Source organism: Ctenopharyngodon idella, chromosome 2 (assembly GCF_019924925.1).
Source record: "Ctenopharyngodon idella isolate HZGC_01 chromosome 2, HZGC01, whole genome shotgun sequence".
NCBI lineage: Eukaryota > Metazoa > Chordata > Actinopteri > Cypriniformes > Xenocyprididae > Ctenopharyngodon > Ctenopharyngodon idella.
In genome coordinates this window covers 27,823,417-27,846,579 of record NC_067221.1, presented here as the reverse complement: position 1 = coordinate 27,846,579, position 23,163 = coordinate 27,823,417, and the positions used below count along the sequence as shown (strand labels likewise).

The following is a 23,163-nucleotide window of genomic DNA, read 5'->3' as shown; positions in this document are numbered from 1 at the left end:
TTTTTTTTATTTACAGAATAATTTCATTTAGTAATATTTATAATGCATTTTGTCCATGTAAAATTTACATTCCCGTGTAAATGAACGTCTGTATTTGAATGTCAACCCATGAGCAGCAGATTTCGGATTATCGCGGGAGCAGCCATTTTGACGAACTTCACGGGTCGTTAGTAAGCGCGCGCCACTTCTGCCAGCGAGCACATGAGGTTGTGAGGGATGACATGTAAAATCGTCATCTGTCGCACTGGTAAGTGAACAGTTCGTTTTCTTAAACTCAAAAACACATTAAAGTACAAGCATATGTTTGTGACTGATATTTTGTCTTCATAACGATGCTGACGGACTGGGGGTTAATTAGATTGTGGGTTTTTTTTTTGTCATTTCATGCTGCGTAGTGTTTTTGCAGTTACCCGAGTACAGTAAAAATCAAGCGACTTTGTTAGTTTGATAAAATGATTACCTGTCGTTTTTGCAGCAAAACACTAGAGACATTGAGGGGTTATGTGCTGCACTGTAGAGTTCATAGGAACGAACCCCGATGTTTTTTCAAATGTGTTGGCGCTGACTGCAAACGGACATTTTGTACGTACGCAGCTTTTAAAGCTCATTTCTATCGGGTTCACAATGAGTCTGCACCCCCTGTTACTGCTGGAGCCTTTGTTACAGATTTTAAATGTGCCATTTCGCTGTGTGATCAACAATTTCACACAGTTAAAGAACTTATATGCCACTTAAAAGAGCATATAGTGGAGGGGCGACCTGTGGCATGTCCAGTAACAGGTTGTAAAAATACGTTCACTGTGAAATCATCGTTTACTGCACATATGTCCAGGAAGCATCGAGCATGTTCGGTTGATAGCATAAGTGACGTTTACAGGGAAACTATTTCTCCGTCATGTACTGTCATCGCATGTGGAGATGCTTCCCAAAGCTCAAATGATGCAACAACAAATGAAAGCATTGAATTGCCACAGAATTTCAATGAGTCCTTTCTTAGGAATGTATGTTTACTGTACCTAAAATTGCAAGGGCAGCTCCTCCTTCCAGCTTCAACAATACAGACAATTGTTGAAGAGATGCAAAATGTACATGAGTTAGGACAAGATTACACTTTAAGTAAACTGCGGTCACTTTTAAAAAATGATATGTCTCTTACAGATGATGTTGTCAGTAAAGTCTATGATTGTGTAAAGGATTCAGATTTGTTCTCTTTCTGTCATAAGGGACCACTGAGAACAATATATTCAAGAGCTCAGACATTCAAAAAAATGTTCCATTACATAGAGCCTCAGAAAGTAACATTAGGAAATGATGAAAATATGCAACAAAGGTTTGCATACTACATACCTGTAAAGCAAACATTAAGTAACTTAATGGAATCAGAATTTTGGAAGAATTCAGTGTCACAACCATCTTGTGAAACAGACTCAGGTGATTTTAGTGACATAAGTGATGGCAAAAGTCCAACCAGTTCTTCATTGAAAATCCAGAATGCCTGAAACTAATTCTCTACCAGGATGCTTTTGAAATTGTAAATCCCCTCGGCTCTGCTAAGAAAAAGCACAAAGTTGTGGCAGTCTATCTTTCTGTAGCTAATTTACCTATTCATGTTCGGTCCAATACTGATCACATGTCCCTTGTCTTATTGTGTTTAGAGAATGACTTGAAACAATTTGGATGTGCTGAGGTTTTCTCTGAGATGTTAGTGGATTTAAAAGATTTGGAGGAAAATGGAATAACTGTAGGTGGTGAAACAGTCAAAGGAGCTTTGTATTGTATTGCCGGTGATAATTTAGGTTCACACAGCATTGGTGGGTTTACTGAAAATTTCAGTCGTTCTAAGTACTTTTGCAGGTACTGTGAAATCACGCGAAACGAGTTTCAAAATGATGACCCAAATGTTTGTGGTCCACAGCGCAGCCCTGACAATTACAATTCTGCGGTTCGTGATCTACAAACTGAAGACAACAAAGGCATAAAGGTAAACTCTGTTTTCAATACTCTGAAATCTTTTCATGTTTGCCAGCCTGGTCTCCCACCTTGTTTAGGCCATGACATATTTGAGGGTGTCTTGTCCTATGATGTTGCATTGTACTTGAAGTATTTAATTAAGAGAAAGCAATGGCTTACATATTCATTTTTGAACCGGCGCATCAAGCAGTTCAAGTACAAAGGAGCTGATGCTCTCACAAAGCCATGTGTTGTCAATACTGAGGTGCCCAAGCTTTCAGGGCAAGCCATTCAGAATTGGAATTTCTTAAGATTGCTTCCTGTATTAATTGGTGACAAAGTGCAAAATCCAGAAGATGATGTGTGGCAGTTAACTCTCCAGCTTAAAGATATTGTTGATATGATTTGTGCGCAAAAGATTTCATCAGCACAGGTAGCCTATCTTGACATTCTAATCCAAGAATATTTGGAATCAAGAAAGTCTTTATTTCCTGAGAGTCCACTAAAACCAAAACATCATTTTTTGCGTCACTATCCAGCACTAATTTTTAAATTAGGGCCCTTGATTCGATTATGGACGATCCGTTTCGAAAGCAAACACAGCTACTTCAAGAGATGTGCCAGGCATTTGAAAAACTTCAAAAACATCTGCCTAACTTTATCTGAAAGACATCAGATGTTTCAGGCATATATTTCAGCTGGGCCAGGATGCAGTCAGCTTCTGCAGGTCAAAGACAGTTGCACTTTTTACCCCAACCTTTACAGTGACGCAATTAAACATGCAGTGAGAGAGTTGAGCTTTTCAGAAATCAATACTAGTGTGTCCACAGACATAGTGTATAAAGGTACATCATATAAAAAGGGTAACTTCCTTGTGTCAAAAAATGATGAGGCCATTGAGTTTGGAGAACTTCTCATTATTTTAATTCAAAATGATGATACTGTGTATTTTGTGATGGAAATGCATAAAGCTGACTATCATTCTGAATACCATCTGTACTCTGTGACAAAACAGAACATCAGGTTGCAATGTCTCAACATAAATGACTTGGTAGATTTTTATCCGTTACCATCATACATTGTTAACGGTCATCAAGTAATTCCGCTGAAACACAGCGTGTTGTTGAAATAAAGAGGTCAGGGCCACATGCTCGAAAGTTACAACATGCAATTTGAAAAACGTGAAAGTAACATCAGTTTTTTTTTTTTTTTTTTTTTTTTTTTTAAGATGCACAGAAAAAAAGAAATCCTCAGACACATAATATACTCAAATATGTCTTAATCTAATTATGACTTGCTTGATTCCAGAAATGTCTGACTCTGAGAGAACGTTTCTACGCACCGCTATCACTGAGGTCTTGCCTGACCTTCCAGAGGTGACAAAAGACATTTTAGAAGAGACCTTGCAATCTCTTGGTGTGGAGACATATGATGATTTTAATTTTATTGAGGAAGCTGATTTGCTGTCAGCGTTGAGGCCAATTCAAGCCCGAAAAGTCCTTGCTGCATGGAAGCTGAGATGTAAGTCATATATTGCAGTACAGAATGCAACCAGTGCCCAAATTAGCTGGCCTAAAACATCTTAAAGATAATGTAAGGAAATATAAAAACATTCACATTGTGTTAATAATAATTGTGTATGTGTATGTGTATATATGTGTGTGTGTGTGTGTGTGTGTGTGTGTGTGTGTTTGCAGGCCAGACTCCTGAAAGCAGCAGCAGCAGCTCATCTCTTGATACCTTGCCAAGGCCTTCAACAACCTTAGAGTCTCTTTCACCCAGAAGTTCACAATCAACCTCTTCCAACAACTCCCAAAGCCCTAATCCAGACTGGGTGGACACCTTTCTGATACCATGGGAAAAGTTACCAGAGGAACTGATGCAGTTATTAGAGAGAGGAAAACGACCAAGTCCACGACTGAGAATAGAGATGGTCCGGATTGTGGTTCGTGACATGATGCAAAAAAATCCTTGCCCAAGTAAAAAGGATTCTACTGAAGTTGCCAAAAAGATGGTGGCGAAATATCCCAAATCATTGCAAGACGTAATAGATGGAGATGTGATTGGGCCAGGGTACCACTCTTTGGTTAAGCAACTGCAATATAGGATTGAAAATGTGAAGCGTTCTACAACCCCAAAAATAAGAAAACGAAAGCATCGCACTGATGAGTCTGACACAGACGAAATCCCTCCAGAACAGAGAGCAGCAATGCAGGACACTTACGGATGCATTAACTGGGATGTAAAATTTCTGCCCCTTGGAGAGACCCCAGAGAGCCAGAGAGAAAAGAAAGAAAAACTGAAGAGGATGTCTCAGCAAACTGATACAAATCTAGAAGAGGTCAAACGTCTAATGAAGTTGACTTTCTACACACAGCGTAAACAAGTGAACCAGGGGGAAAATATTAAAAGTCTTCTGGAAGAGTGGCCATTTTGGTTCAAAGAACTTGGCATGGCAGTCCACTTCAAGGAACTTACCGGAATTGGGCTTATCGAAACTTTCACGCGGAATGTGGATCTGAAGGGGAAACGACTCTTGAACTACTTAAATACTGTTGGTGTGAACAAGAACAAAAAGTTCCTACAGGCTGTGACAAACCTGAAAGCGATCAGGGGAGAGCTGAGTGGTTGCTCTGAAGACGTCAAAGAGATGTTGCTGCTTTTGCTGTCCTACTTTAACGAGAAGGAAGACGCAATGTTCCGTTATGTTGAAAACACCCTCCTGGCAGAGGAAGTACAGGTGGACCAAGTTCCTTTGACTCCCACCCTTGTTGTGTGTGTGGTAAGATTTTTATTTTTTTCTCTTTCAAATTCTTTTTTTTTTTTTTTTTTTGGTATTCATACACAGATTCTTGATAAACAATGTTTTTATTTTTCTTATGTGTAATGTTGTTTTAGTAGTTTTGTTTGAATATCTTTTTTTTTTTTTTAGGTCAATCCTGTTTTTCCGCGAAACGGTTCATGCTGTGTGTGGATCAGAACATTATACTTGACAACATTCCCTTCCTTCATTTCTTCCCTGTGCATGATGTTTGGGAGCTATTATTGCTTCAACATCCATTACCCATCAGAGCTGGCATCAACCCTGGAGTTTCTGCAGAGGTATGTCTTCTTGGATAGGCTTTATGCAACCATTTCACTTTATTAAACTTCTAAAAAAAAATTAAGATATTTTTGATCAAATCCGATGGCTCAGTGAGGCCTTCATAGCCAGCAAGTTAATTTACACTTTCAATGCCCAGAAAGCTACTAAAGACATATTTAAAACAGTTCATGTGACTACAATGGATCAACATTGATGTTATGAAGCGACGAGAATACTTTTTGTGCGCCAAAAAAACAAAATAGCGATTTTATTCAACAATATCTAGTGATGGCTGATTTCAAAACACTGCTTCATGAAGCTACAAATCTTTTGTTTAGAATCGGTGGTTCGGAGCATGCATCAAACTGACAAAGTCACACCCCCAGTGGTGAACCATTGAAATTTTGAAGCACTTAAGATGTAACGAAGTAACGTTTAGTGAAATCACAAGACTTTGGCAGTTTGATGCACACTCCGAACCACTGATTCAAAACAAAAGATTTGTAAAGCTTCATGAAGCAGTGTTTTGAAATCGTCCATCACTACATATTGTTGACAAAAAAAAAAAAAGTATTCTCGTCACTTCATAACATTAAGGTTGAACCACTGTAGTCACATAATCTGTTTTAAATATGTCTTTAGTAGCTTTCTGGGCATTGAAAGTGTAAATCTGAAAGTGTTAATTATCTTGCTGGCAATGGAGGCCTCGCTGAGCCATTCGATTGTATCAAAAATATCTTAATTTGTGTTCTGGAGGTGAACGAAGATCTTACTGGTTTGGAACGACATGAGGGTGAGAACTTAAAGGATTAGTCCACTTTTAAATAAAATTTTCCTGATTATTTACTCACCCTCATGTCATCCAAGATGTTCATGTCTGTCTTTCTGCCAAGCTACGCAATATCACGTTCATTATCGCAGATGAATCGCCTTCGATAATGAACGCGATATTGCGTAGCTTGGCAGTGAACTACGGCTCTGTCTATTAAATGCCGCTCCATTTGAAAGCAGGTGATGGCGATTTAGCGATAATCAGGGAACCGGCTTTACTGACGAAATGCGCGTGACAATCGCATGTGATATATCGCCCATCCCTATTCAGTCGAAAAGAAATTAAGGTTTTTGATGAAAACATTCCAGGATTAATGGCCTCAAAACAGTTGAAGGTCAAAATGTCAGTTTTAGTTCAGCTTCAGAGGGCTTTAAACGATACCAGCCGAGGAATAAGGGTCTTATCTAATGAAACGATAGGTCATTTTTGAAAAAATACAACTGTATATGCTTTATAAACACAAATGATCACCTTCCAGGTGGTTCCGCCAAAACCGCATTTTTTTTATTATTCAAAAAGCTTACGCTGTATGTCCTACGCCTTCCCTATTCAACTTACGGAACGAACACAGCGCCAGTTCCATTTTTTTCCGTAAGTAGAATAGGGAAGGTGTAGGACATACATCATTTGTTTATATAAAGCATATACAGTTGTATTTTTTTTTCGAAAATGAACGATCGTTTCGCTAGATAAAATCCTTATTCCTCGTCTGGTATCGTTTAAAGCCCTTTGAAGCTGCACTGAAACTATAATTTTGACCTTCAGAAATGTCATTTTTGGGTGAACTAACCTTTTAATATAATGCAATAATCAACAATCAATGATTAGTTTAATTGTGACAGCTGTAAAAGTAAAAACGTTTAAAATATTTTGAGAAAGTTCCACATCTAATATTATTTCATATGCAAATATGTTAGCCAATCACAGCAGTGGGCGTCTACACAGAAGTCTTACAGCAGACACAAAATCAGGGTAGAAAATGGCCTTCTATTTCTTCACTGATTATAATGGGAGTCACTGATAAACTACAGCTGTGTGACAGCTCCAACAGTTGTAAAGGGAGGGTTCTCTAATTGCTTTGTATATAATTTAATTACAATTTAACACTTTAACCCTTTAAGACCGGACGGAGCGCCTGCGCTCCCGTTTGCATCTCCCTTTATAAGAGCCAATAAAAACTGAACCCATATAGGTAGCATAAAAATTCTTTTTGCATACAAAACCAGAGACTTTACACGTCCAGATCAAGCCTCTAACATGGTTCTGTGTAATATGCGTTTGCAACAAAAACAGCACAGCCGCTAACTGAATACAAATATGTAGATTTTACGTGCACATAACTTCATGAAAAATGTACAGATCATAGAAAATGGCACATCATTATTTAAAGCAGAGTCTCACGATTACAATGAACCCAAAATCTTTAAATAATGATGTGCCATTTTCTATGATCTGTGCATTTTTCATGAAGTTATGAGCATGTGAAATCTACATATTTGTATTCAGTTAGCGGCTGTGCTGTTTTTGTTGTAAACACATATTACTCAGACTCATTAGAGGGTGAAAACAATGCAACAGAAGCATGTTGGAGGCTTCATCTGAACGTGTAAAGTCTCTGGTTTTGTATGCAAAAAGAATTTTTGTGCTACCTATATGGGTTCAGTTTTTATTGGCTCTTAAAGAGAGACACGCAAATGGGAGTGTTAGTTCACCAAAAAATGAAAATTCTGTCATTTATTTCTCACGCTCATGACGTTCCACACCCGTAAGACCTTCGTTAATCTTCAGAACACAAATTGAGATTTTGTTTTTTTTTTTTTAAATCCATTGGCTCCGTGAGGTCTACATAGGGAGCAATGACATTTCCTCTCTCAAGATCCATTAATGTTCTAAAAACATATTTAAATCAGTTCATGTGAGTACAGTGGTTCAATATTAATATTATAAAGCCACGAGAATATTTTTGGTGCGCTAAAAAAAACAAAATAACGACTTATATAGTGATGGCCGATTTCAAAACACTGCTTCAGGAAGCTTCGGAGCGTTATGAATCAGTGTGTCGAATCCGGAGTTCGGAGCACCAAAGTCACGTGATTTCAGCAGTTTGGCGGTTTGACATGCGATCCGAATCATGATTCGACACGCTGATTCATAACACTCCGAAGCTTCCTGAAGCAGTGTTTTGAAATCGCCCATCACTATATAAGTCGTTATTTTGGTTTTTTTTGGCACACCAAAAATATTCTCGTTGCTTTATAATATTAATATTGAACCACTGTACTCGCATGAACTGATTTAGATATGTTTTTAGTAGCTTTATGGATCTTGAGAGAGGAAGTGCCATTGATGGCCATAGAGGCCTCACTGAGCCATCGGATTTCAACAAAAATATCTTAAATTGTGTTCCGAAGATCAACGAAGGTCTTACGAGTGTAAAACGGCACGAGGGTGAGTAATTAATTACAGAATTTTCATTTTTGGGTGAACTAACCCTTTAAAGGTTTAAAGGGTTAGTTCACCCAAAAATTAAAATTCTGTCATTAATTAATCACCCTCATGTTGTTTCAAACCTTAATACTTTCTTTCATCTTCAGAATACATGCTGTATGTAGTATTATTATTATTAAGTAGGCTACATACAAAAATAATAATAATAATAAATAAAAATAATGTTATTAACCGTTATTTTTTTCTAATCAAACCAGTTTCGGAATGTTTATAATACAAAAGGAACGCTGGAACAGAAACATTAAAATACCGATTCTGCTCTGAGTGGAACAATTGAATTTTTTTTTCGTTTTTAAGCCCTGATTGCATCCTTCTCATGGGCATTTAATAATTTTTAACTTTTCAGTCTGAGTTAAATCTCTTTTTTGGCTCATTTTAACTTTAAAATAAAACACACCTAACAATTATGCACACCTGAATATAAGGCGTTTTTCACTTCCAGCCTTCATGAACAATTATATATCACTTATAAATGATTAAATACAAAATTAATAGTAGTAAAATTTGACTCTTTGTTTTTAAGGCTTTAAATGGACTAGCTCCTTCCTATCTTATGGACCTTTGAGTACCAAACACTCCAGCTAGACCGCTAAGATCATCCAATCAGAATCTCTTACTGGTCCCTAGATCTAGGCTGAAGACAAAAGGTGACCGGCCCTAAGCTGTGGAACAGCCTACCGCTCTCTATTAGATTAATCTCTTCAAAATCACTTTTCAAAGTAAAACTAAAAACCTGTCTCTTTGAGAAGGCATATAATCAATGAGTTCAAATGAGCTTTGCCTAACCATTAATGGCAGTATTTGTGTTTTATCTGTCTTATTGTCATTTTGTTTTTCTTTCTGTTTTTGCTTTTTTATTGATATTGTTCAGCACAATGGTCAACCACCATTGTTTTATTGTGCTTTATAAATAAATTGAGATTGAGATAGTTATTAAGATTGATGTGGTTTGGAATGGGTAAAATGTGCTTGGAAAAAATACATGATCAGAAAATCAACTTGCCTAATAATTCTGCACATGGTGTATGTGAATCATTACATATCAGAAATTACTAATTGCAAATTAGGCCTTATAATTAACATGGTTACTTACATGTTGTGTCATTACTGTCCTCTGTTAGCAAAATCTCTGCCCTGAAATTGTGACTGATTTACCAAAGGACAGTGAATTGTACCAAACAAAAACATAATGCTCTACTGAAACATTCACAAAGTTGAAAATAAATAACCATTTTCCTAGCATTAGGATCCTTTGGAAGGTAATGTTATTTTTAGTCCAGTGATCCTGTATCGGTCTTCTTTCGATGTTAGGTGTCGCTGATCAGATACGTCATAATGTGAACAAGTTATTTTCTGAGATTGGATTCAAATGCTTGTTTTTGGACTAACGAGGAATTTTTTAGTTCTGAAGCCTACATGATTTTTTTTTTTTTTTTTTTTTTTAATGGTACAATGACCTCTTACATTTCAAAAGATCAAGAATATTTAGATTTCTCGAATCATGACCCCTTTAATACTTCAAATATTTAATTATGTATAACTTGAATAAAGAAGATTGTGATGTTATTGTTTCTGTTAATGAAGCTATTTTATAATTGATACAGTTGTCTGTTTTTCTTTCCCAAGGTGTTTTTTCTCCATCAACCCAGAGAAGGGCACCAAAGTGGAGAAGACAAACACATCCCGTCTTCACGTGAACCCAAGAGTCCTTACCTTGATTCAGGAACTTTCAGATCATGAGTGGCGTGATGTCTAAAACTCTGGATATGGTCAGTAGGATTTATGATGTAATGATGTGTGCCACACTACCAGCTTAAAGGTTTGTTTCAGCTCCTATGTTAGGTTCTTTAAAATTAGGAGGCAAGATAATTTTTCAGACAAAATTGTAACAGATGAGTTTGTATACAACTGTTAACGTTTCAAAGAGAAAAGCATTTTCCTCTTTCTTGCCCTGTCTTTCTCTATTTTTCTTTTTTACACTCTCATCTGTTTCCTTCCATCTCTTTCCCTCCATCTTTTCTCTTTCAGTTCCAATTAGATGAATCTGTCTCAGCTCCTATGTTCAGTTCTTCAAAGACTAGGAAGCAAGATATTTTTTCAGACGAAATTGTAACAGATGAGTTGGTATACAACTGTTACAGAGTTTAAAAGAGAAAAGCATTTTCCTCTTTCTTGCCCTCTTTCTCTTTTTTTTTTTTTTTTTTACACTCTCTCATCTGTTTCCTTTCATCTCTTTCCCTCCATCTTTCCTTTTTCAGTTCCAATAAGATGATCATTAATCTGTCATATGCTCTTATTGTACTGTTTGTAAAATAAGTACACTACATATTACAAACTTGTACAGTATGTTGAGAAATGATGTTTGTTAACTGCTTTGTTTAATAAATTTTTATTTGTTTAATAAAAGTTGAGTCTTTAATTTCAGTTCAGCAGAAAATGGATGTTTTTGTGCAGTTTTATTCTAAAATGTAGTGTAAAGTTGTTTACAATTTTAATGTATTTTTTACTGAATTATTCTGGCAACCACAGCTGCCAGATTTTTTCTGTAAAAACAACAGGATTTTTCTGTATAAATACACTTTAAATGTCTGTGTTTTTTACAGTAAATCCCTGTAAATTTTACTGGATTTTCTTTTTACATTGACTGTAATTTTTACAAAATTATTCTGGCAACCACAGCTGCCAAAATTTTTTTGTAAAAACGACGGAATTTTTTTTACAGTGTGGCATCGGGGCAGGGCCCTGGGGACCAGCGCGGGCCGCCCCGAGGTACCAATCATCGAGCCGAGAAGGTTCGGGACACGGTGGAGGGTTCCAGACGAGCCCGACCTTCTCGGCAGCCCGGGAAAGCATAGCCGTCAACTCAGGATCGGGCTCGGACAACGCTACGGTCCCGGAGGGAGGTAACGCAGCCGAGTCCTCATCTCCCGAGGACTCTTGCTCACCTTCCGATGCCGCGATCGACATGCGGTCATCCGCCGGTGCTCAGAAAGAAACGGCTGGTCGCTCCGTAGAGGGACCAGCACGCTCAGTCGGCAACACCACCGGTTGCAGTGAGGTAGAGGGGAGGTAGAGGGGACGGGCCCGCGGAGCGGCGCTCGGCGGGGAAGCCCTGACCGTGATCCTCAGATCACCCTGCCTACACGCCGGCGCACCGTCACCCGGCCGAAGCCAGAGAAAACGGCGGCACAGGGCATAGGGGAGGGGACCCCCGCTCCCTGAGAACCAAGGAACGAGAGTCTCGATCTCAACACTGCATTAGTCATGTTCCCACAATGAGAACATGAACTATCCACAAAAGCTGCTTCAGCGTGCTGAACGCCCAGGCACGTGATGCAGCGATTGTGGCCGTCAGCGGGGACCAATGAACGACCGCATCCAGTAACGCACAGTTGAAATGACATCTTGAAAAAGACGTTCATCTGTGAAGCTCTTTTAGGAGGGGAAAATTCAGCTCTCTTGTGCTGAAGCACACAGGGAGTGTCACGATGTGTTCGGGTACACCACTCCCCGAACACAACGGAGGAACTGGCCCAAATCGCAACAGACAACAGCTGGGAATTGGAAATTCTGTGCTGTAAAAACAGCAGTTGAGAGCTTAAGCTCAGGCTCCTCGGGAAGCTTGCGACCTCGCTGAAGTGCCGTCACACCAACACAAGAAGTAATTTTCCTTTTTTGGCTTGAAGAATTCACTCAAAGTCTGAAAGCTGGAACACACTAGATGGCTCAGAAGCGAAAGACAGAGTGCGATGGCATCTGCTCCCCTATTTATACCACCTGGCGGGGGCGGTGCGCATTATGCAAATATCGCACGCCAACTCCATTGGCCTGTTGTAGTTCACTCGAAGCTGATAGGGCTCTCTAGCGATATCCCAATTCGTCGGTCACTACTGACGTACGTCGAACGTGACCGACTGAAAGGGAACTTCCTGATTCAAGCTTAAGTAGGGAGAAAAAAAAGTGTGGAGACCTGGGTTGGCTGACACAATTTTAACCAAAAATTAAAAACCAAATAACCCAAAAAAAAAAAGAAAAAAAGAAGAAGAAACAAACAAACAAACAAAGAAAAAAAAAACAATCAAAAACAAAATAGTTTGAATGTAACAAACATTTTGTAAATAAATTAATAATTTCATTTATATAATGGTTAGATAGCAGATTGTGAAAAAAACACATGATGTGGGCATGCTACAGTCCTTCAAACCACCCCCTTTCTCCCTGACCAAAAAATACTGTCAAAATATTTTGTCAAAAAAAAAAAAAATAACACAAAAAAACAATAACAATCTTTTATTTATGTTGTTTAAAAATATTGTTGTTTGAATATTGTTAAAGTCTATATTTATATCTATAAATAAATATTATTTGCAGATACTGCCATGATTTTATCCCCCAATTCCTGAATCATGCCCTACTCAAAAAGCCATTCCCTTGGCTATGGATTATGGGGTTGATTGGCACAGTTTTAAAGTAGAAAACAAACAAACAAACAAACATATATATAAACATAACATCTTTGTCAGTTTGCCAATAAACGTTAGAAAGTCTGAATACACATTTGTGTTTTTTAGTCAGTAATATGGTTACTTTATTAATAAATATTTAATAAAAGAAATGGCTATTACATCCAGTGAACACAACATGTGCAGAAATGACCCGTTCTTGACTCAAGGAGGTAGTGATAAAAACAACAATTTAGGTTTAACCATAATTAAACAGACATTCAGTACATTGATGCAAAGAAAACATTTAAAAATGAAAACTGTGCCAATCACCCCCTGTGCCAGCCAACCCAGCCTCCAGTACCTTCCCTCCCTTAGGGAGCCGCCTCATCATGTCATGCCTCCCTCTCATTTCAATCTTATATGAACTGGGCCTATACAAAAGCGCAGCAGTCAAATTGACATGGTGAACTATGAAGTATAAACATTCTAAGTTCCAGTGCTCAGGAGTAAAGATATGATACTCAGAACAATACATTCCAACTCCTCCTCCTCTCTGGTGTTTTAATTCAGCAAAAAGAGCAGTACTGTTGTCATAACATTTAGCTCTTGGATTGTGCTTGAACACAAATTCTGGTATGTGTGGTTGTTCTGCTTTGTCATCAGCATTTAGCCATGTTTCTGTCAAACAAATACAATCAGCATTCATTAGAGCTGTATGTGCAAGAACATCCTGAAAGTGAGCTTTTAGACTTTGTACATTAAGCAGAGCTAATCTGAATGTACCAACTGGTTTAGTGAAACTGTCAAAGGGAATTTTGACATGTCTTTCATAGCCAACTCAATTTTATAATTACAAAATATGGTCGATTCTTTAAAGTCCTTAATTATCAATCCACTTAGAGATCTCACATGGCTCAATGCAATGTATGCTTGCCCTGCTGTAAAGATTTTCTTAAGAGACACAACAGCTTTATCTAATGTGAGTCCTTGCACTTTGTGAACTGTACTTGCCCATGCCAATCTAAGAGGAAACTGACGCCTTATACCACCATCATTTGTGACTTGGTCTTCTTGTACTTCAATTACTGTTGAATTTTGAGAAAATCTCTGGCGTGTTTTAGATCTCTGAATTTTACCGACATTTGGATTATCAAACTCCACATGAATAGCTAGCGGGAAATCGTCATCATTTTTTTGACTTTCACTTATATGGACAACTGGACCAAAAGCTCCATTAACAAGACCATCAGCAATATCAATATTTTTTTTTAACATAACCCTTGCTCCAATACCCAGGGAAAGACTTTTAGACAAGGATGAGTTAAAAACTTTCGTATGAAATCCAACTTTACGTTCCATTCGTCCAGTTTTTGAGTTTTTGACATAATCTTGAGCATGTATAGTGATTGCCTCTGGGCAAGATTCATGTAGTCTTTCAATGTCGTATTTATCAACTTCAGCATTTGTAGCAAATATGTGAAGATCATTACAATTCTCCCCTGTTTCACATGTTTTCAACATCACAATATCAGTAGTGGTAAGACTTTCCTTTTTATTTCGTACTCTCAGACGATTTAACATTTCAGCAAAGTTTGAATCTTGTTGTCGAACAACTTTAGTTAACTCAGCAAGTTCAAAGTTATTCTCCCATAGTTTTACTCCTTTTGTATCCGCATAGAGAGCAGTTCCTTTTACGGGAGGAAATTGATAGAAATCACACAAAGAATACTCACTTTTCTAAAGAGAGTAGTCACCAGTTTGTTTTATTTGTCGCAGTCTTCCATGAATTTATGACAAAAACCGATGGTCAACCATAGACACTTCATCAATAATCAATATTTGCAAAGTACCCAATTTTGTGCGCAAAGAATTTATTTCGTCATCACTAAGAGGCTGATATGGCAGTCTGACATTTGCACCAATTTTTAAAGCATTATGAACCGTTGAACCTTCAATGCGAAAAGATGCCACTCCTGTTGAAGCTGTCAAAAGTACAGTAATATCATCAGGATTCTCACACAGCTGAGATAACAGTCTGGAAGATTCATAGTGTATTGCTGAAATTAAATGACGTTTTCCTGTGCCTGCTCCACCAGTAAGAAATAATCTAAAAGGTTCAGGGTTTTGTCCAAGTATTTTCTGTAGACACCACTTTCGCACTTTATAGAACACAGCAGATTGTTCCTCATTTAATGACCTTAGTAAATGCAGCGCATCATCTCTAGGCATTGTAGTGTGGTTTGTTTCAATGGTACACACAGTTTGAGGGTTTCCTGTAAGATCTGGAATAAGTTCTTCAGTATCATCTTCATCAGGCAACAGTTTATCCTTCATCAGTTCTATACATTCATCACGCTGTCTTTCTGTTTCAGGACATATCTGAGCCCAGGCATCTTCTAAATCAATATTCTGCTCCAATAGCTGTTTAGCTTCCTCTATTTTATCACTTTTCTTTTCAAACAATTCTCTGTTGCCATCAACAATTGATTTGACTTGTTTCAGTTCACAACCACTTTTTGGAACACCACAGTTGTAGAACTCTTCATATGTGTAATACTTCTTAGGCTTCAGATCAGAGTCATTATAATGTGGTAAGAAAAGCTGCAGCAATGAATGATAATATTTTTCTGGATCTCTTGTGGGTGAAAACCTTGGATACCGCACTATTGCAGGTTCAGTCCTTGTTCTTCGTTTAACATAGCCATTGTTATTATTGAGTTTAATTATTTCATTTTCTGCTGTTTTGTTTTGTGAGAAAACCTCTGATTTTGTCAGAAGTCTGTACTCTGTACTTGCCAAGCACGCAGTAAATCTCTGTTGTACTGGTTTACCCAAACATCTTTTGGATTTCGTTTCAGAACAATACTTTTCTTTTTGGAACACCTGTTGTATGCTTTTTCAAATATAGTTTGATTAATCCCAATAGATGAAAAAAAGGCATCAACTGAATCAAAATGTACATCAGAATTTAAAGCAGTTTTGACTTTCTTTATAATTGCACTTGCTGTGTCATCTCCATCCTTCCCTTTCAACTCATCTGCATGACTTTGTCTTGTAATAAACGTACGTTTTTTCCGACATGTTTTTGAGTGTCTTGTACTGTGCTTCTGAACACTGTTCACTGTTTCATAAAGTACTGTGTCATTTTCCGGTGGTGTCTCACAAGTGATGTAAGTGTCAATGAACTCAGCAACCAGAGCATCATTATCTGCATCATGATCACTGAGCTTCGGAGCATTTTCCACCCAAAACAGACAGTGAACATGAGGAGAACCACATTGTTGAAATTCAACATGATAAAAGTAGTCTTTTATCTTGCCAATCGGCTGTGCTGGTGACATAATGACATGTTTTAGAAAACAATGCCATCTGTGATCAAACATCCTTGCTGCAGTGACAGGATTTCGTCTTATGAGTCCACATTTTTCAGACCAGTCAAGCTCATCAATGTTTATTTGTTTCCCCTCTTTCATAATAATGGTGTTCATCATTTCAGGCCATCTCAGATCAGCAGAACTAAAAGATGCAAGGAAAGTCGGTATGCCCACTTGTCTAATCAGTGCAAACAGATCTTTTTGTGTAGACATCCAATAAGGAGGAGTCCCTATTACTGGTCTTAAGAATTTATGTCCTTCATCATAATGTAGTATTCTTTGCAAGGAATCAGAGTTTGTTAACATATCTGGTGTTACCTTTAAGCAATCTTTCTCAACCTTTCCTCAGTGCAATTGAGACATTAGACACAATTTGATCAACTTCTGATATATATTGTGCATAAAAGATGAAGTCTGTGCAAAACATCCATCTGCATTTAGTATTCTTGCATTCAGATATCGTGACAAAGTGATTTTTTCCTGTCTGTCATCATGAAATGTTGGACCACCAGTGGGATACAGAACAGGGAAACACTTTGCCTCATTGGTTTTGTTGGCTAGCAACCTAACAGGACTGTTACTGGTGCTACACTGAGTACATCATGAAAATATTGATCAATTATTTCTGAACCCAGATCAACAGGTTGTAGTGATGTGTCAGACAAAAGACCACTTTGTTCTTTAATATATGTTATATCTTCCTCTGGGTCATCTCCAGCTCCTTTGTCATCTTCATTTTTATCTGTTATATCTTGTTCCTCCATTTCAAAATCATCAGCCTCATTGTCTCTTGCCTCATCACTTGCATTCAAAGAGTTTACCCACTGCTCATTAAACTCCACATCATTATACCACTTATTATGTCTCACCAAATAAGACAGTGCATGTCTGACGCGATCAGTGTTGACATTTTTATATTCGTAGTGGCCCTTACATGTCAGTTTCCGTTTCAGTTTTATTCTTATCATGTGGTCATCACATTCATTACGCGGAAGAATATTTGATACATCTTTGGTATTAACAGGAACATAGACTACAAGTCCATGACAGCCTTTCTGATTTCCTCACAGAAGACAAAGCAACTTCATAAAAGGAATATTGCGTGCAATAAGATGTTCTTCCAATGAGTTCAAACCTTTTAGTTCTCTTGGAATGTCCACCAAATGCATGTTGTTGGCAGTACTCTCTTCAGGCAATTTTCCACAAAGTATTTTACAATTGCATGTATAGCAAATCCACAATTTACAAGTCGGATTACCTGATAAATGGCATCTATTGTCACATTCAGTGCTGCATACATGTACAGGTGCTGGTCATATAATTAGAATATCATCAAAAAGTTGATTTATTTCACTAATTCCATTCAAAAAGTGAAACTTTTATATTATATTCATTCATTACACACAGACTGATATATTTCAAATGTTTATTTCTTTTAATTTTGATGATTATAACTGACAACTAAGGAAAATCCCAAATTCAGTATCTCAGAAAATTAGAATATTGTGAAAAGGTTCAACTTTGAAGACACCTGGTGCCACACTCTAATCAGCTAATTAACTCAAAACACCTGCAAAGGCCTTTAAATGGTCTCTCAGTCTAGTTCTGTAGGCTACACAATCATGGGGAAGACTGCTGACTTGACAGTTGTCCAAAAGACGACCATTGACACCTTGCACAAGGAGGGCAAGACACAAAAGGTCATTGCAAAAGAGGCTGGCTGTTCACAGAGCTCTGTGTCCAAGCACATTAATAGAGAGGCGAAGGGAAGGAAAAGATGTGGTAGAAAAAAGTGTACAAGCAATAGGGATAACCGCACCCTGGAGAGGATTGTGAAACAAAACCCATTCAAAAATGTGGGGGAGATTCACAAAGAGTGGACTGCAGCTGGAGTCAGTGCTTCAAGAACCACTACGCACAGACGTATGCAAGACATGGGTTTCAGCTGTCATGTCAAGCCACTCTTGAACAACAGACAGCGTCAGAAGCGTCTCGCCTGGGATAAAGACAAAAAGGACTGGACTGCTGCTGAGTGGTCCAAAGTTATGTTCTCTGATGAAAGTAAATTTTGCATTTCCTTTGGAAATCAGGGTCCCAGAGTCTGGAGGAAGAGAGGAGAGGCACACAATCCACATTGCTTGAGGTCCAGTGTAAAGTTTCCACGGTCAGTGATGGTTTGGGGTGCCATGTCATCTGCTGGTGTTGGTCCACTGTGTTTTCTGAGGTCCAAGGTCAACGCAGCCGTATACCAGGAAGTTTTAGAGCACTTCATGCTTCCTGCTGCTGACCAACTTTATGGAGATGCAGATTTCATTTTCCAACAGGACTTGGCACCTGCACACAGTGCCAAAGCTACCAGTACCTGGTTTAAGGACCATGGTATCCCTGTTCTTAATTGGCCAGCAAACTCACCTGACCTTAACCCCATAGAAAATCTATGGGGTATTGTGAAGAGGAAGATGCGATATGCCAGACCCAACAATGCAGAAGAGCTGAAGGCCACTATCAGAGCAACCTGGGCTCTAATAACACCTGAGCAGTGCCAGACTGATCGACTCCATGCCACGCCGCATTGCTGCAGTAATTCAGGCAAAAGGAGCCCCAACTAAGTAATGAGTGCTGTACATGCTCATACTTTTCATGTTCATACTTTTCAGTTGGCCAAGATTTCTAAAAATACTTTCTTTGTATTGGTCATTAGTAATATTCTAATTTTCTGAGATACTAAATTTGGGATTTTCCTTAGTTGTCAGTTATAATCATCAAAATTAAAAGAAATAAACATTTGAAATATATCAGTCTGTGTGTAATGAATGAATATAATATACAAGTTTCACTTTTTGAATGGAATTAGTGAAATAAATCAACTTTTTGATGATATTCTAATTATATGACCAGCACCTGTAAATACTTTAATGAGATGCATCTTTCAGCCAAATCATTAATTTGTTGACCTTTGATTTTATAGCAATCTCTTTTACATTCAATAACCTATTTTCTGAACAATAAACGATGACAAACACAGCAAACAAATTCAGGACTTGTTCTGACTTCTTGATGAAACTGATTAATAGTGAAATCAATTTCTTTCTGTCTCTTTGTTGAAATTTCAGATCGTTTTTGTATTTTACTCATACGAAAGTTTTCATCATCGTGGTATTTCTTTTTAGAGTATTCACATACACGTGCTTTGAAAGTGGGGTTTTTGCGATATTTATTCTTTAAATATTCACATACATGTGCTTTGAAGGTGGGGTTTTTGCGATATTTATTCTTTAAATATTCACATACACTTGCTTTGAAGGTGGGATTTCTGCGATATTTATTCTTTGAATATTCACATACACTTGCTCTAAAGGCTTTATTGCTTTTATACTTGGTCTAGGAATACTGGCGAACACGTCTTTAAAAATCTACATAATTGGAATACTTCATATTTGAATGTTCACGTTTTGACTGCTGTATGTTAATATTGTTCTTATAATTATCTCGAAGATTTTCAAGTTTTTTCTCTTTATAATCACTATCATTACAGTATTTCGCTTTCGAGTTGTCAATCTTTCTTTGCCTATAATCACTATTGTCACAGTACTTGGATTTTAGCTGCTCTATTTTTTTCTGTCTGATATCAGTGTTGCTGTGGTATCTCTCACGTTCTCTTTTACATTTAGAGGACTCTTCTGTGTCATTTAATTTCCCTTTTCGCAAATTGCGACTTATGCTCTGATCATCCACTTCAACATTACATGCTACATTACAGACATTTTCTTGATGTTTATGTTTAACACATGTAACAACTTCATAGTGATTTCCATTGCAGTGCTTCAAATAGATGGCATTATCTGTAAACAATGGTTCAGCAGGTAAATGCGCGTTCCATCTGTCAGCATTAAAAGTCATTATATTTATTTTTAGAAAGTCAGCTAGACAAAACAGTTCCACATGACTTCCCCACGTACCACAAAAATACATTCTAGACTGCGTCAAATAATCTTTCACTGATCCGTACTCCTCTCTTAAATATCTTTCAAATCTAGAACTGTTAGTTTCAAGATGTTTCACAACTGCACGTCTAATTTTCAGGTGTTTATCTTCATTGCCACATACTGCATGTGCTATTGATCAAGCAATTTCCATCTGCTTTAATGCATTTTGTTTTGCACGGTACTCCTAGAGAACACACATTACTGGCTCTAACGGTAACGCATTCATTAGGCAGTTGTAAGCGAGCACACAAAGCATACTGATCTGCAGATGTTAAAGGTTTGAAACTTAAGTCCGTATTTACTGTATCTCCAATAATAACATCATCCATTAAATTATCCTGTAACTTGCTTACGTGAGTAAGTTTTGACTCGGCACTTGTTTCTTTTTATCACACCAATCCAGGCAAGTCTGATCCAATTTGCGCAGAGTTGCTGATTTGTCTACACGTCTTTGTTTACCATGGTCAATACCACACTTACTCCGCTCTGCTGCCCTTTTAGGTGAAACGTGTGGCGCTGTGTTGACCAGACTTACATGAACTTGACTCAGTATTTACTGTATCTACAATAATGACATCATCCATTATTAAATTATCCTGCAACTTCATTTGACTCTGTCTGCACCCTTTTCTTTTTCTTACTTGAATCAAGGCATGTCTGATCCATTTTGCACAGAATTGCTGTTTGTCTACACGTGTTTGTTTACCATGGTCTCCAGTACACTTATTCTCCGCTGCCCTTGTACGTGAAACTTGTGTGTAGCAGCTTTGTTGACCAGACATACAAGAACTCGTTTCAATGGCCTTACCGATTGCTGTTGCCTTCGAATGGTTTTCCCTGAGCATTCAGTGACATAGCAAGGTTAACATCATGATTACACAACATATGTAGGTCATCACAGTAAACTACTACACTTGTGCTTCCACGCGTTTCAACCATACCCTTACCATTTCGTGAATGGGAATCGACTGAAGCAAATGTTGACCCCGCCTTTATGACTGCACAAATGTAATCGTGAATGTTTAACAAACAAGCATCAAACTGAAACAGGGCCCTCTGAAGTGCTTCCTCTATGGACATGGACACATCTCGCAAAGATTCATCATATAAATCAACACCAATCACACCTGAGAAAGATTAACCAAGGTTTATTGTGAATGTTGTGTTATAGAGTGTGTGCACTGTTGGCAGTTCTGCAACAGAAACAAAACCCCTCTTTGTTAGATCATTGATCTTTCCCTGCAATCGCATAGATGTGTACAGCTCATCTCCATGCAACATAACAGCATTCAGGTCCTCAGTGGTCCATGTCAGCACATCCTTCAGCACACTAGTCATGACTGCTGTGATACTGTTTGTTGCACACTGTCTGCCACGGTTGACGCCAAACCAATCGTCACCTTGATGGAAGGAACCTTTTATGACTTGCTGGGGAAAATAATCAGCGCTATTAACGTGACAACATGCAGCAGCATCATTGCACTTATTATCAGACTTTGGACAAGTATTGCCTGCCTTGAGGCAGTTATGACAAGTTTTGCCTGCCTTGGGGCAGTTTTGATCAGTAGTATTAATGTTAGGGCTCTCTTTCTCAGAGCTCTGGGAAGCTGCCTTTTTTGTGAAAGGAGGCTTAACCTCATCCAAGTTCATGAATGAACTAAGCGAGTAGCGCTCAGCATTTCTCCTCTTGGCTGCCTGGGACAGACGGAAACCTTTTCCACGTGGCATCTGCAACTGCATTAAAAAAAAAAAAAAAATTATATATATATATATATATATATATATATATATATATATATTCACAGACAAACTAGTTTAGTACAGTGTTAACTAGATTTAATTTTACTTACTATCCTGTAATGTTTTATGCATAACATTCATCATAACTTCATTTGACCAAATACTTTAGGAAATAAATTATTTTTGCTCTGAACACATTGTTCATCCCTTTTTAACAGAAATCATCTTCTAAACATATTACAAATGTGTTGGAATTAAAAAATAAATAAAATACGCAAATTGATACCCAAATTATAAGTGGTCAATTAACAACTAGCAATTAATATGCTCTATAATAGCTTTTAAACTGTAAATTAATGGATTCACAATTTTAACATGTACTCTGTCACAGCACATATTTGAAACTCAAATTTAAATATCTACTTCACACCTGAAAAAATAAATTAATAAATGTAAATTAGAGTGTGCAATATTCACCAAAAAAAAAAAAAATCATTAACACTTTTAAAGTTTGGTTTATAACAATATTGCCAAGTTTCTTATCGTTGAACTAGTTTATTTAGCACTAATGGACAGATTACCTACAAACACAAATATTATTCATATTATATAATACAGTCACTTAACAGCAGGAATATAAATTAGAATTTTTATATACAAGCAATATTTACCACCTTAAATTGATTTTTAGCAATATTTGTCCTTATATATCAGCATTTTTTATAAACCTATTGAACTTATGCATCACCTCCTATGTCAACTTACAATGTCAACCTCAAATCACTGAATTTATTTGAAATAAAATTATAAATGAAAATAAAAATATGTATAATTATTACCAATCAAAACCCAACAAAACTAACAACAAAATCCATCTTAGCAAGGCAGGTCACAGAAAAGCAGCATCAGACATAAAAAGCATATATTAACATTGCACTTATTGTTGCATAAATAATACTGTAAAAAATTGTTTTTTTTTTTTTGTTGTTTTTTAATTATTATTACTAAATAAGTAATCATTTTTAATTGTTATTCAGAAAGTACTTTAAAAATGAAACTAAAACGACCAGCAGATGGCACTAAATCACTGTCTTGAACTATATTTCCACCTATTTTCAAACAGCTGGTTCATTCAGGAATGAACAACTGAAGATCTTTACTGAATGGGTCACTGAATCATTAACTAAACTAATTTAGTAATTGTTGCATAGATAGACAATCTGTAAATTAGTATGGGATAATT

The 23,163-nt window shown here is 37.3% G+C and overlaps 1 protein-coding gene across 2 annotated transcripts; it reads left to right on the top strand.

Annotated features, from left to right (window-relative positions):
- The first annotated feature begins 1,485 nt into the window (after window positions 1-1,485).
- Window positions 1,486-10,804, top strand: LOC127504056 (uncharacterized). 2 transcript variants are annotated; one of them, XM_051878406.1, is made up of 5 exons: window positions 1,486-1,981; window positions 3,259-3,471; window positions 3,648-4,732; window positions 4,883-5,052; window positions 10,002-10,804. In XM_051878406.1, exons 2-5 carry the CDS (start codon window positions 3,261-3,263, stop codon window positions 10,129-10,131), a joined length of 1,596 nt encoding a protein of 531 aa, XP_051734366.1. In that variant the 5' UTR covers window positions 1,486-1,981; window positions 3,259-3,260; the 3' UTR covers window positions 10,132-10,804. The 2 variants fall into 2 exon arrangements, with proteins under 2 accessions (XP_051734366.1, XP_051734355.1); XM_051878395.1 differs by lacking the exon at window positions 1,486-1,981 and having other exon boundaries at window positions 2,782-3,471.
- Window positions 10,805-23,163: the final 12,359 nt, after the last annotated feature.

Excerpts from the sequence above, each read along its gene's own strand:
- LOC127504056 (XM_051878395.1), top strand. The coding sequence starts at position 3,240 with ATGACTTGCTTGATTCCAGAAATGTCTGACTCTGAGAGAACGTTTCTA. Across the intron at positions 3,472-3,647 it reads TGCTGCATGGAAGCTGAGAT|GCCAGACTCCTGAAAGCAGC; the intron begins GTAAGTCATATA and ends GTGTGTTTGCAG. Across the intron at positions 4,733-4,882 it reads CCACCCTTGTTGTGTGTGTG|GTCAATCCTGTTTTTCCGCG; the intron begins GTAAGATTTTTA and ends TTTTTTTTTTAG.